We start from the raw sequence: 14,292 nt of genomic DNA on the forward strand, positions 1-14,292 counted from the left end.
GAAAACTAGTCATACAAATCACAGCTCCAAGTAGGCGTTTCATTTTAAATGATTTGTGCATTCCCTGAGGAAGCAGCTGTTAAATGCAACATTGAATCACATTTCCTTACTTCATGAACTCTTGATCCGTGGAGATTTTTCTGGGAGTTTTTTTTTTTTTTAATGTTATTTTGCAAAGCATAGGCAGTTAAGGATAAAACCAAGAGCTTGAACTGGAGAGAATAATTTGTTTATGAAGCGGAGTTAAGGGGGTTCAGGTTAAAACCTTGTCAGTCTGGTTAGATTTTATATTTGAGGTGTGTATACTCTTTTTTTTTTTTTTTTTTTTTTGAATTGTCACTGTTAAAAAAAAAAAGCCTATGGGCATGCAGTGATATTTGCACACAGTTTGTGTGTATATGCTGTTCCCAGCCACAGAATGTCCATGCTGACTTCCTTGCTGAAGCAGCAAGATGTGTTACATGGATGAGGTGGAGGGAAGAGAGAGAAACATGATATATGCTGCTATCTCAATAATAACTTCTATCTACTGACCTTGATATTTGGGAGCATTGCTTTAAAAAGTACCAATATACTTAAAACAGTAACATGTAGAATATCAAGCCCATAACTAAACAAGATTCCATTCTACAGATCCTGAAATAAGTACATAGTCTCTGTGAAAATGCAGGTGGCATTTTCTGATTAATTACATTAAAATTGCTGATACTGTACTTAATGGCTTACATTGACAATTTTTTGTAATTATAAAGATAGGTTATATCATCTATGCTGGGATTTAATCTAGTTGGACTAAATATCATTTGGCCATATAAAACATTTTATTTAGTTAACCAACTAATATTCTATCTGAAGTTTTCCTGTGGGTGATAAGCAATCGTTTTTATCCCTCATATCTGTTACAACAAAGGATTCTGTTTCTTCTTCATCTACATCTTCTCTGCTAGCCTTTTGGGAAGAAGTAAGTTTTTGTTAGTAGTTTTGTGTCCTTATTTTGTTGTGACCTGTCATAGTAAAAATGGCCCTCTAAAACTAGATATTGTGCTTCCTTAATTTCTCTGTAACTTAATCCACTAAATCTCTTTAGAGGCTTACTTGTTTTATAGTTTGACTATCTATATGGCTAAAGCTGAATCACACTTAGCATTTTGAAATTGTTCATATTACATAATGGTACAATTTGATCTTAAATGGCCCAGCCCTACCAATCAGTTCATAACAAAACAAAAATAACAAGTATCCGAACATATTTAGTGAGCTAACTGAACTTGAGCGAAGCTTCTTCCTGTCTAAACTGGCTGGGAAGTGAGTGATTCATTACTTGTTGCCTTTAGTGCTAATTACATCATTGATGTGAAGTCTAATCTGATGTTTGTTAATCATGGTTTTTATGATTTCCTCAGAGTACATGCAGAATCCTACTTCCACACCCAGCTGCTTTAGCTCTGGAATTGTAGCATACTTCCCCCTTGTGCTGGCAATTAGTAGTTGCTAATTTAAGTGTGAAATTAATAGATGGCTTGTAATGGATGCTAGTCTTAAATTTTAGTGAAATATAAGACACTGTGATTAAGGAGACATTTTTAAACAACTTTTTTGAAGATTGATTATTACTACTTTAAGAATTTTTCTTGTAGCAGACTTGCTGGCCGCTGTGTGCTGGAAAAATCCTAGTATAATAAGCTAACATGAGAAATCAGCTATTTTAGGGATGATTGCCAGGCTTCTCAAACATCATTCCATACCTGCATGCAAGAGATTAGACACAGCCTTGCTGGGAGATGATGACTGTTGCAGCATTGTAGCTGCCTGCTATGAGATTTTGCATTTCAGTACTTCCAGCTTTTCCATCAGGTGGCAGGGTTTGTTTTGAGGAAAGATCTTTTCTCAGAGTGGAAGGCTGTTAGATGTTTGTGGAAGGTTGTTAGATGTTTGTGTATTTCATCTAGAAACCAACACTGGGTTTTGTTTCCATTCTGTTGATGTGAGAACGCTTCATTCAGATATGTGGTATCTAATCTAACATGTTCACTGTCGCTTTTGCAGACCAGCTCTATTAGTGAGCAGGAAATGCAGGGTCCCAAGTCAGAAGTTTCACCATCTACTTCAGTTGTAACTGCAGAGCAACAACAAGAAGTAAGAAAACTGTTATTTTGCCCTGAAGAGTAATTCCCCAGAAAGTCTCTCTGTCTTGTTCTCGATAAATACGCATTGCAGCATTCATCATGAAGAAACAGGATTGAATGCTGCTTATTTGCAATGTCTCAGTGTTAATTTCACCTGCTTTGAAGACAGTTGCAAATGAAACCTTTTCGCTGCCTTTCTGTATGTTGATGTACCTCATTTTCATGTTTTCTGTATTGCTGCTTATTTGTTAGTGTGCAGGCTTTCCTGTGAGTGCTTTAAAACACGATCTGTTTCTATTAAATCAGAATGGTGATGTTTACGACAATTAAATTTCTGATCGTATTCAAAAAAAGAAAAAAAAAATCAAAACCAATAAGCTTTGCTACCCCAATCTTGAAACAAATTCTTGAAGCCTTATTTTGCTCAACTACAGTTTCTTGTGATTCAGGAACCAATTCGGCTTCAGAGGATGCCTGCTGCTCCTTCCCCCACCATTCAGTCCATTTCTCTAGCTGTACCAAAGGTAGGGGGACTGTGCTAACCTTATTCTAAAGAACTAAGGAAAAAAGTATAATCTATAAATTAGCCCTCTGTGTTTGTTCTTGTCCTGTTTGGGTTTGTCATGTGTGTGTTTGTTAGGTCTGTGTTTTTAATCAAATGTTTCCAAATGCATATGGATGGGTTTTGTTTTATTGTGGGGGATGACCAAAAATAGCTGTAAGTTTGGGTTTGAGTGTCTTTTGCAGTTGGAAATAAAACTGTCACTGTTGTCTTGCAGCACCTTTTACAAGCTGCACTTACATAAAAGAAGCCCAGGTTTCATAATGTACACCCTGATATACTGGAGGGTGGTGAAGGGAGGCGCTTGCATTTTTTTAAGTCCAGAAAATGAAGTTATTTTTTATCCTAAATGTATTTTTCAGCCTAAAGCTCACCAGCTCAATATCAAGTCATTCACAAGCCCTACTCAGTGTAGTCATTGCACCTCTCTTATGGTGGGATTAGTTCGACAAGGTTATGCCTGTGACGGTGAGTCAGTGAAACTTTCTGTATTTTCAGCAAGTCCCTCAAAAAGCATCCCAAAACACTAATGTATTTTAAGGCAACAATGTCTTTGGGGAGGGAACGAAAGAAAGGAGTGGCTGCCACTGAATGGTTCTTCTTTCTTTTGCATCCCTTTAGAAGTATGATGATGGTGTATAATTTTGTATTGCTAATTAATTCTACTGCCATTAGTGCTGTTACAGTGTGAGGGAGGGGGTGGGGAAGGCAGGACTGGTTTCTGTTGCTGTAGAAGACTAGGGTAATGATCTGATTATGTCTATTTTGTGCTATCCTAATCATAAACCCTGAATGTTGGGAGGACCATTTGCTGGATTATTTCGTCTGTAGCTTGTCTTGCTGTCTGTCAGTTTTATTTAAAATGCTTTCTCTGATGCATGTGTCACTATTGAATGCTGTGTTTCAGTATAGGGAGGTTTTGTTTTTTTTTTTTTTAAATATTCACTGTATCTTGATTGGACACGTGAACTCAGTTAAACAGGTCACAAATCCGATGAAGACACTACAGTATAAATAACCTTATTTCTGTGCCCAGCTTAGTTCTTGCTAGTGACACCCTCTCCACTGACACCCTCAGTATCACATTTAGATTGCCTCATCTGCCCTTCAGGGCTTTTTTTTCCTGGCAGATCTTCTGGTGGCAGTTCTTCCCCAAGAGGACCTATGATTCTGCCAGCACTTGCCCTGGGGCTGCCTTTTGTCTCCTGTTGCTGACAGTTCTGAACTTTTGTTTTGCATCTCTTCCTGCAAGCTTGAAACTGTCTTTTTCCCTTAGTGTAGCTATGAGCTTCACTCTTCTTTTTGTCTCATGTATTTTGATTAAGCTCTGCATCATTAGTTTTCCAGCTTGGCTATTCCACAGCAGATTTGATAGCTACAGAAAAAACTAGAATCACATTCACATAAGAATAGAGATGACTCCAGTAAAACAAAACTTCGCCATGTTCCACTCCTAATCACTTGCTTTTCCCACTTCCTCCTCTTTTCAATGTTGGAGACTACAGTAAAATACTGCTACACTTCCAGAGACCTGTAAAACTGACTATATCCTGTGGATTTTCCCTATTTCACAGCTGGTGTGCCTTGACATGCACAGTCCCAAATAGTTATGATACCTCCTCAAAGAACTGAATTTATTACCTGGTCTTGGGGAGCACCTACAGGACTTTGCATGTATGACTTTTTGGTAACCCTTGCCTTCTTGGGAGCAGACAGTAGCTCAAAGAAGAAGCCAGGCAGCCTGCTCAGGGCTGTCCTCTCTGCTGTCTCTTCCCTCAGGCATCAAGAGGAGGAGGTTTGTTGCCCAGTCTATGGCTTTAGCAGAAGCAGGCTGTTTCCAGGCTTTTTGGAATCCTTTGACACTTCATAATTACAGGACTGGATGTACCTAGGATAGCTGCCAGATTCCCACTTCTGAGAACATGGTTAGAAAAATACACAGAATAGATCAGAGTGTTGTGCCCTTCTGCTGCCTTCCCAAGCCTACTGGTAGAAACAGGGTAGCTGGGACAAACTAAGCAGAATCTCTGTGGAAAGATCTGGCCCATAAACTGTGGGATGAATGCCTCAGTATCACACATTAACTCATTCTGCAGTTCCTGTAGTCTGTCTCATGTAAAATGGCATATAATATGAGCTTTTTTCTGAGTACTGCTTCTGTGTGAAGTGCTCTCTAGGCAAGAGACATAGAGACCTTTGTCCCTTGCTGGTGCAGCACAAAGTGGTACAAAGTGGTGCAAATGGTAAGAAAGCATGCAATGACTAATATAGATGTTTACTGCTTATTTGAACTTATTTGGCCTCTGGGCAATATATATATATGCCGTTTTCATCATGCAGTATTTCAGTCCTTGTCCATTGTTTCTATTTCATTTATGCTTTCAAGTCTGTATCTTGTGTTTAATAGTTTAAGCCTTTCTGTCTTTTTGGTTGATTTAGTTTTACTTTGTCTTTGCAGTATCCTTGCATACTTGGATCAAATTAAACACCTATTATCACTATCTTGTAATTTTTATTCCTCCTTTACTAATACTGTTTCACTTCTGTCACTGAGTTAGTTGGTGCTCAACATCAGTGAGGCTGCCCGACTCCATTTCCTTGAAATGTGAACTCAGTTCCTGCCTTTTGTGGATATAATAGGCTAAAATGAGGAAATAAAAGAGCTTTGGAGAGTCTCACACAATATCTAGGTGTGTTCACTCCGTCAGCATAGTGAGCTATTTGCCAGTTTCAGTGTGATTAATTAATTTGCTGAGTGTAGACTACATTAATCACCTGTTATGATTGACTCATACATGCATTTCACTGTGAATTTTCTCTTTTGTACTTAGTGTGTTCATTTGCATGCCATGTTTCCTGCAAGGATAGTGCACCTCAGGTCTGCCCTATACCCCCTGAGCAAGCCAAAAGGCCTCTTGGAGTAGATGTACAAAGAGGAATAGGAACCGCCTATAAAGGTTATGTCAAGGTAACAGTCTTTTGTTCTTGGACAAGAGAAGAATACTAAACTTCACTTACAGCTATGCAGCTTGGAACCTCTAAGTATGTTTAAACAGACCACTTAAACAGTGCTAAAACCCTAAGGCTTTGTGTGCCATCTTATGTAACTTATTTAACATTCGTTGCTTTAGATGTGGGAGAAACACTTGGTTTTACTACAGGAGCTGAAGGTCAGCAGATTAGTAGTTACAGTGTTCACAAGCAGCCAGGGAAAAAGAAGAATGGTTTAAGAAAGAATTTCTGTCATTGTTGATGTAAACACAATATAAAAGGTAAACTGTCCTACCATTTTGGCATTTGTGCAGTATACAAGCCTAATACTTTTATACAAGCCTGAATATATTTATTAAACTGTAACAAGGAATGGTTGAACTTAAGAGAGGAGAAATGATTGCTTGATTACTTGACACTTTTCATACTATTTTGAAGGGCAAAGTAGAATGTGGTCTAATTCCACTGATCTTAGTATAATCTTTCCTAAATGTCTTGCTTTCTGTGTCTACTACATGTGCTTAGATTTAATAAACAATCAGTTATTTATACACAGGTCCCAAAGCCTACAGGAGTTAAGAAGGGGTGGCAGAGGGCTTATGCAGTTGTCTGTGACTGTAAACTCTTCTTATATGATGTGCCTGAAGGAAAATCCACTCAGCCTGGAGTTGTGGCAAGTCAAGTCTTGGATCTCAGGTTTGTATTATTATGACAGAGCAGAAATCCTCTTTTTCTTGACAGTGGTATTTATTTATAGTACACAAGAAGCTATAACATTAAGACAGCTCTGGTCTAAGAAGGTATGTGTGTTCTGTATATGGACTGCAGCAAAGTTTAGGCTGATAGATTGGGCTCAGCAAGAAGTCACTTAAGTGACTCTGTAGTTGCTTAAACTACAGTCACCAATTTACAGTATTAGCATGCTTCTTGCTAGACTTCCATATGCATCTGTGGGAAGCAAATGTACTTTGGTAGATTGCTTTTCCCGTGCACTCTGACCTCAGTGTTGAGTCACAGATCATCCCATAGCAAATAATTTCACGAATATTAGAAAAACTGAAGTAGCCTACAGAAGAGCACCAACTAATTTACACTGCAAATGGCTCTGACCCTGCCGTCTCACAGGAGTTATTATTTCATGGGGAATCATTTGAACCACTGAACACTGTCTACAAAAGATCTGAGACTTACAGTGATCAGAGTAACCAAGAGGGTTTTTTATTAAAATTTATGGAAATATCAAGAAAGTGTAATACCTTTTAATGTTACAGCACCTTTGTATCTCTGTTGAATATAAAGTTTGCATTCACAGGCACCTTGATTTATATTTTTTCCAGACAGTAGGTACCGTGGGGTTGCACCAGTAGTGCTGTGCTGTTCTCACAGTCACTGAGAACTGTCAGTGTCAGCTCTCTGACATGCTGGCAGCGGGAGCAGAAACGTGGAAGTATTGCAAATAGCAGCATTCACATCAGTACATTGCTTGAAGCAACTCAGCCAGATATTATACCAACTGCCCCATCCTTTATCTGCTTATTGTAGCTACGTCTTTGAGGCTGTCTTCTGAGGATTCTTAGATGTTTTTAATAGATGTTAACCACCACAGCTATGAATTTTATCATGGGCAAGTTTCAGACATTAGTGTCATCTTTGCACTAAAATTGGCAATTATGGTGATCAACTTGGTCAAATTCAGTTTATAAAGGCTTGTGTAGACAAGCCCTCTGGGGTGGAGCACTCTGAAATGCAAAAGTTGTTCTGATGTCTGTTTATTTTACTGTAATAGAGAATAAAATCTAGCTGTTTTGAAAACCCTTATTTGAATCCCACAAACTATAATTATGTTGCCAAGAGCTTTTTATGTGATTTTTCTTTTTTTCCAAAGGCCCCTCTCTTGCTACACATTGAGGTATGAATTATTCATTTCTAATGTGTCTGCTGGGCTGGAAGAGCAATATTCTTGCTTCTAATTGTAGAATAGGTGTGGTTGGTACACCAAAACTACACAAAGCCACCCCACTTAACTTCAGGTGGACTGAGCTACCGACTGCTGTAGAAACATAACTGAAGCTTGTGAGTTGTTTGGGTCAAGGATGGTTAGAGCATAACAAAGCAGTGATGGCAGTTGTGACCTCTGTGCGGTGTTAGGAGGTGTCAGCCTATTGAAACAGTGGTGATACCAATTAGATGATGCTGAATAATGTCAGTGTGTGCTTGTATGTAATTCTCTTGCTCTCTTTCTCACTAGAGATGAAGATTTTTGTGTGAGCTCTGTCCTAGCATCGGATGTAATACACGCAACTCGTAAAGACATCCCTTGTATATTCAGGGTATGGCAACCAATTTACTCATGAAGAAAACACAAGCTGAATACCAGTGTTTTGTTTTGAGAATGGCATACGTTATCCATATTTAATGTTGATTGAGTTATGCAGAAGTGCAAGAGCTTACAAGGGCTGCTGCATAGAGGAACAATATACAGTTCATATCTGAACTGTAAAGGAAAAAGTTCTCCTTCTTTCACTGCTTCCTTGTATAAAAAGTTTGGCTTTTTATTTTCTTGGTTATAATTCAGGATATTTTGTCTCTTCTTGCGTTGGTATTACCAGATTTTGGTTTTTCTTGCTTAGCTTTGGACTCCTGCTTTAGGAACTGATGCTGTAATAGAATAGTCTGAAGCTGGGTTGTGCTCACTGATTCTAGTCTGCCGTGTATTATCTTGTATTTAAGAAACACATTTGAAATTTCAGCTCCTTTAATTACATATTTAAGTACAGTAGAAAAAAATAAAATAAGAGAAAATAATTAACTGAGTTAAAATATCCTCTGATTTATGTTCTATCTGAATGCTGCATTTAGTTTTTAACAACAGGAAGTTCTTTCCTAGGTTTTATGTGAATTACATTTAATCTGGAATTTTAAAATTTAGAGCAGAGACATTAGTAGCCAGTATCTATAATCCTTTGCATTGGAATACAGAAACTCACTGTTTTCAGCATCTCTGATCCTCAGTCATTTAGAATCAAGTCAGTGAAACATGTAAAGCAAAGAGCTGACAGTCACTTGCAGTCTCTATCATTTGGTCCTTTAGGGTTTTACTTAGGAAATGTCTTTCTACCTGACTGCCTCTGTGTCTTTGCTTTTCTGCTTTTTTCTAGAAATATTTTCTGTAGTGGAATTTTATGCTTTAGTTTACTAATACCTTTACCTTAATTTTCCTCTTACATGTTTCTGTTCTGGTTTTTGTTGTTTGGTTTTTTTAATTCCCATCTGCCTACTCTCTTCTTAAATTAGCAAACATGGAATACTGTGGGAAAGGGCTTCTGAGAGAAAATATGCTATGCAGAATGGTGGCTCATTCACTTAAGAACAAGGCATCCATACCGTTTAGCCTGCCTGACTTGCTGCTGTAATTTCTGCCTGCAGTTTTTAACTGAAAGAGTATCTAAGAAAAAAAGAAAATGTCTGTCATTCTCATGTAAGAATACTTGTAGAGATAGACATTACAAAATAGCTCCATGGTTTGATCAGATTATCTGCTGCTAAAGAGATCTGATGAATTAACTGGAAGCCTGGTGTGTGAGTAAATCCATTTAGATACCAGAGACCAGAGGAGTTGCTGCCAAAGTCCACCTCTTTTTCTTAGTTTTATGTCCTCCTTCAAAAGAAGAAATTTCTAAAACTGGAAACCATTAATATCTGGTGCAAGAGTCTCTTTTCTCAATTTCATTTAATTCTAGATTTGCTTCTTGCTGACATAATGACACAGAGTAGCTTCTACATAGCCGTTAAAACTGTTAGTTCATGTAATCTGTGTAAAAATATAGTCCTTCTTTCATATGTGTCATATAACACATGATGATATTGGCAGCCCACCAAAGACAGATTTTCATTTCTTCTGGATCTTCCACCAGCAGAAAGCAATACCAGAATGTTGCCAGACACTAAAATGACCTCTGACCACCACTGACCCCCCCATGAATTCAAGAAGAGGAAGAACTTGTCTCAGACTCCAACGTTTCTCTTTGGCAACCAGTTTTTAAAGCTGGATGTTAGGCTGTTCTGCCATTTAGATACTTCAGTCTAAGTGCTTTCATCAATATACATTTTTAATGATAGTCTAGGATTGTCTGTAGTGGAGTGTTTCCACAGTTTAGCAGTTGGAGTTAAGAAATCTTGAGTTTCCTAGCAAATGCTGGATTTTTGTATGATGAATAATGCAAGGTATATTATGACTTCTCACATTTTTTCCTGCATTTGACTATATGTAAGATGCCACCTTCAAAAGACTTTGAGGACTAATACATAGTGGGACTTCAAAGGGAAAACCTTAGCTGGAGTCTGTTTTGGTTTTGTTTTCTAACTTAAAAATATTATCCATTATGCCTCCATCTGTCTTTAAAATAATAATGCTTACTTACAGTTTAGACATGAAAAAACTCTATGCAAAGTAATAAGAGCTAGGAACAATTGCAAGCTACTTGGGTTTTTTTCTACCTCCCTTCACCTTCATCTTACTTCTGGAGTTTGTTTTTGAAATCCTGTTGTCCCAGGTTTATTTTCAGATATATTTTATCTTTGAGATGAGTGTTACTGTTCAGTTTTCTCTTTTCAGGAAATATGTGTGTTGCATAACCACATTATCCACCTTTATGATGATTCTCTTACAAAGGCATATAGGCTGAAGGTCTGTTAATCTATGTTACAGCCTTCAGATTTGCCCTTTTGCACCTTTTGTTACTTTTTTTTGTGACTGAAAGCATAGTTCCTATGATCTCACAAACCCTTCAAGCTCTTCATGCAGGACAGAGAACTAATATTAAGAATTAGTAAGTGCATACTTCAGGCAACAGAAGTTCCTGGATAGTTTTTCTGTTTAGAATGCGTTCTGATTTGAGATCTATAGGATGTTTTACCTGAAAATTAAATGAAACCATTGTGATTTTCTTTTAAAATGGGCATGTAGGAGAAGGCAGACTTCAGTCTCAAACATTGCTTTCCACCAAAGCTTTGAATGCAGATACGATGAACTCCTCCCCCAGACAAATATTTTGAAAATTAAGTAGCAAAATCAAAATCTGGAGCTGATCGTAGCAATGCCTTTGGGTTTTAAATGCGTGTGGCTCAGAAGGCATGTGTGTCACTTTCGATAAGTTAATTAAAATATGGTAGGTAGGAGGGATCAGGACGAACTATGGTATGCTTCTGCAATTCCAGTTCAGGGCAGGAAGGAGCCTTTAACTGTCATGTATTGATTATTGCAGGAAAGAAATGCAGCATTCCTTGTCCATATTTTAGGATCCAGAATGATTAAGCAAGACTGAGTACTTTTCAACGAAACCACTGTGTCTTGTGCAGTGGTTGTTTTTAATTTGTTTCTTTGAAGCACTGTGGCCATATTAGCTGTGTTGTGTGTGCCCCCAGGTACATCGTTGCATTGTTATGACAAAGTGTATTTTATTTTCACAATTCTGCATGACAAAAAGGGCTTTTATTACTCTAGCTAATTTCACTCTCTCTTTTAAAAGGTTACAGCTTCTCTCTTAGGTTTGCCTTCAAAGTCTTGTTCTTTGCTGATCCTGACGGAAAATGAGAACGAGAAGAGGAAGTGGGTTGGAATCCTAGAAGGGTTGCAGTCTATCCTGCACAAAAACAGACTAAGGAACCAGGTTGTGCATATTCCACAAGAAGCCTATGATAGTACACTGCCTCTTATTAAAGGAAGTTTAGCTGCTGCTATTGTAGGTATGTTTGTTTTAACTTTTATCAGTGTGTGAGGGTTGTTGAAGCTTTTGGATGGAGCTTTTATGCTTCATAATGAGAGCACTGACACTTTGAAATAAATTCCTCAGCTGAACTCCTTCATAGGAATTTAACAGTGGGGGAAAATGTTAATCTTGCATTGATATTCAGATTTCTTCATCCACTTAGGGTAAATAATACTGTTTTGTTGTTTAGCAGGTTGTTTTAGCAATATGGTATATAGCATGCTTTTGACAGACTGCGTGACCTTAATCAAAATTGATTTGCTGCTGAAAATCTTGTTTGTCCAGAAATTTTTTCGAGTGTTCAAATCAAACAGTATGTTTTAAAGACAAGATTAAGTGTAGCTGAATTAATAGCCTTGTCTTTTCTCTTGGTTTAGATCGAGATAGAATAGCAATTGGTTCAGAAGAAGGACTGTATGTGATAGAGGTGACCCGTGATGGTAAGTTAGGCCATAATGCATGCAGTAATTACATACAGAATAATGAGCTCCATCACTTTTAGTGCTGCTGTAATATAGGTTGCTCAACAGCCTTTCATGTGTAATAAGTATTATGCACTCACTTAATTGATGAGAAGGAAAAGTGAATGTGAGATATAAGCACTAATTTGGTCATTATCATTACTTTCAGTTGACTGACTTAAGTTAAAGGGATGAGTTACTGGGCATATTCTGACACATTCTCACCTTAACTGTGTTCCCACAGGAGGCAGCAAAATGTTTAAGAACCCAGAGCATGCACAGCACACACAGAGTTTCCATCAAAGCCTCCGTGTCTTATTGTTTGTTTCTTCCAGAAATTTGACAACCACTCACATTCTCTTTCTTGGCCAAAGCAAGTGCTTCCTTGCTCCTTTCCATCATCTGTTTCCTTAAATCCATGCTTCATCCTGAACCTGTTTTTTCCTTCCTGTTCTTAGTGCACTTTGCCCTCGGCTTAGGGAAAAATGGGATGTAGTCTGTTCTTTCTGAAGATTCACAGTGTCCATTCCATAAATTCAGTGCTCTGGCTACCACAGCAAAGCATATGCTGCATAGTCACTGGGCAGCACAGGCATATCCCTCTGTCATTGAATTATTAGGCATCACAGCTGGGGAATAAGAGAAGCATTTTTCTCTTTAACTGGATATACTGAGCGCTAGCACAAATAAAAACGGGAGACATGCGTTGGTATGGTAGGGAAAAAACGGAGGCCAGAAGGATTACTAGAACATGAACATGGGGATCATTTGGGGTCAGTCCCTATGAAATATGGAAAAGCAAAGAATGAGTCTGGTTAATTTTGCAGTTTGCTTACAAAATGAGATATTCTTATTTTGAACAAACGGATGAACAAGATGAACTGGTTGAGTTAAACTGAATTCTGTGAGTTTATGGAAGCTAAGTAATACATGTCTGAGAACCAACTAGTGTACTTATATTGCAGTTATTGTCTTTAAAATACAACAATCTACTACTGTTTTATCCTTTTCCAAATTACTGTAGGAAATATTCATAGAATCATAGAATGGTCTGGGTTGGAAGGGACCTTAAATATCATCCAGTTCCAGCCCCCCTGCCATGGTCAGGGACACCTTCCACTAACTAGATCAGGTTTCTCAAAACTGCATCCAACCTGGCCCTGAACACGTCCAGGAATGGATCATCCACAGCTTCTTTGGGCAGTCTGTTTCAGTCTCCCACCACCTTCACAGTGAAGAATTTCTTCCTAATATCTAACCTAAATCAACCCTCTCTCAGTTTGAAGCCATTCCCCCTTGTCGTATCTCTGTATGCCCTTGTGAAAAGTCCCTCTCCAGCTTTCTTGTAGTTTAGTTCAGACTTTAAAAGCACCAAACATACCTTGTGAAAAATCCATCCTTTCTTATAACTATTAAAGCATTCTGAATTTAGAGAACACTCTAAGTCCATACTTTTGGTAGTGTGAGAGCTAAGAGCTCTCTGATAATTTCTAAAAAAATAATTAATGCTTTCTTCACTTATATTTATAAATTCTGATCTTAGGTTCTTCTGATGTCTTGAACTACCTGAGAATTGAGGATAGTAATACAGATTTGTAAGTTTAAAAGGTACCTTTTCCAAGTTCGGAAAAATCACTTGAGATGCTCCTGAAATATCCCTTTGCTTGTTTTTAGTATTTGTCATTTAAATTTCCAAAAAGATATTTCTTTAAATTTACCACTGATGGAAGAATTTGAATTTCACAGAATCACAAAATGGATAAGGTTGGAAGGGACCACCAGAGGGGTCATCTGGTCCAATGTCCCTGCTCAAGCCAGATCATTCCAGAGCACATGACACAGGATTTCGTCCAGTCGGTTCTTGAGTATCTCCAGTGAGGGACAGTGCTCACCCTCTGTGGTCAGTCTGTTCCTGGGCATCAGTTGCTGCCCATAGCCACTTGTCCTATTGCTCAGCACCACTGAGTAGAGCCCATCCGTCCTTCTGGCACCCTCCCTTCCGATCCTGATAGACATGATGAGGTCCCCTCTCAGTTCTCTCTTCTCGAGGCTGAACAGGCCCAGCTCCCTCAGCCTTTCTCATATAAGAGAGATGCTCCAGTCCCCTCATCATCTTTGCAGCTCTCTGCTGGACCTGGTCCAAGAGCTTTATGTCTTTCTTGAAGAGGGGAGCCCAGAACTGAACGTAGTATTCCAGATGGAGCCTCACTGGGGCTGAGTAGAGGGGCAGAATCTGAAAAGCCTTCTCTTCCATATGCTTAGAAATGGCCTGCAGAATGAGGCGCTCCATCATCTTTCCAAGGATTGAGGTGAGGCTGACTGGCTTGTTGTTCCCTGGGTCCTCTTTCTTGCCCTTTTCGAAGAGAGGGGTGACATTTCCTTAC

General features: G+C 38.5%; 1 protein-coding gene across 6 annotated transcripts in view; it reads left to right on the forward strand.

Moving 5' to 3' along the window:
* Positions 1-14,292, forward strand: part of CDC42BPB (CDC42 binding protein kinase beta) — a 95,322-nt gene that overhangs the window by 69,400 nt on the left and 11,630 nt on the right. For 4 of the 6 annotated variants that reach the window (XM_050335421.1, XM_050335420.1, XM_050335423.1 and 1 more), the window contains exons 22-29: positions 2,047-2,136; positions 2,576-2,650; positions 3,051-3,156; positions 5,520-5,656; positions 6,236-6,375; positions 7,928-8,009; positions 11,208-11,424; positions 11,825-11,887. In XM_050335421.1, the coding sequence (XP_050191378.1) occupies positions 2,047-2,136; positions 2,576-2,650; positions 3,051-3,156; positions 5,520-5,656; positions 6,236-6,375; positions 7,928-8,009; positions 11,208-11,424; positions 11,825-11,887 (910 nt within the window). The remainder of the gene's footprint in view (positions 1-2,046; positions 2,137-2,575; positions 2,651-3,050; positions 3,157-5,519; positions 5,657-6,235; positions 6,376-7,927; positions 8,010-11,207; positions 11,425-11,824; positions 11,888-14,292) is intronic. The other 2 variants (XM_050335424.1, XM_050335425.1) reach the window with 1 other exon arrangement.

The sequence above is a fragment of the Myiozetetes cayanensis genome, unplaced genomic scaffold (assembly GCF_022539395.1).
Source record: "Myiozetetes cayanensis isolate MyiCay16 unplaced genomic scaffold, myiCay2020 scf6-25, whole genome shotgun sequence".
NCBI lineage: Eukaryota > Metazoa > Chordata > Aves > Passeriformes > Tyrannidae > Myiozetetes > Myiozetetes cayanensis.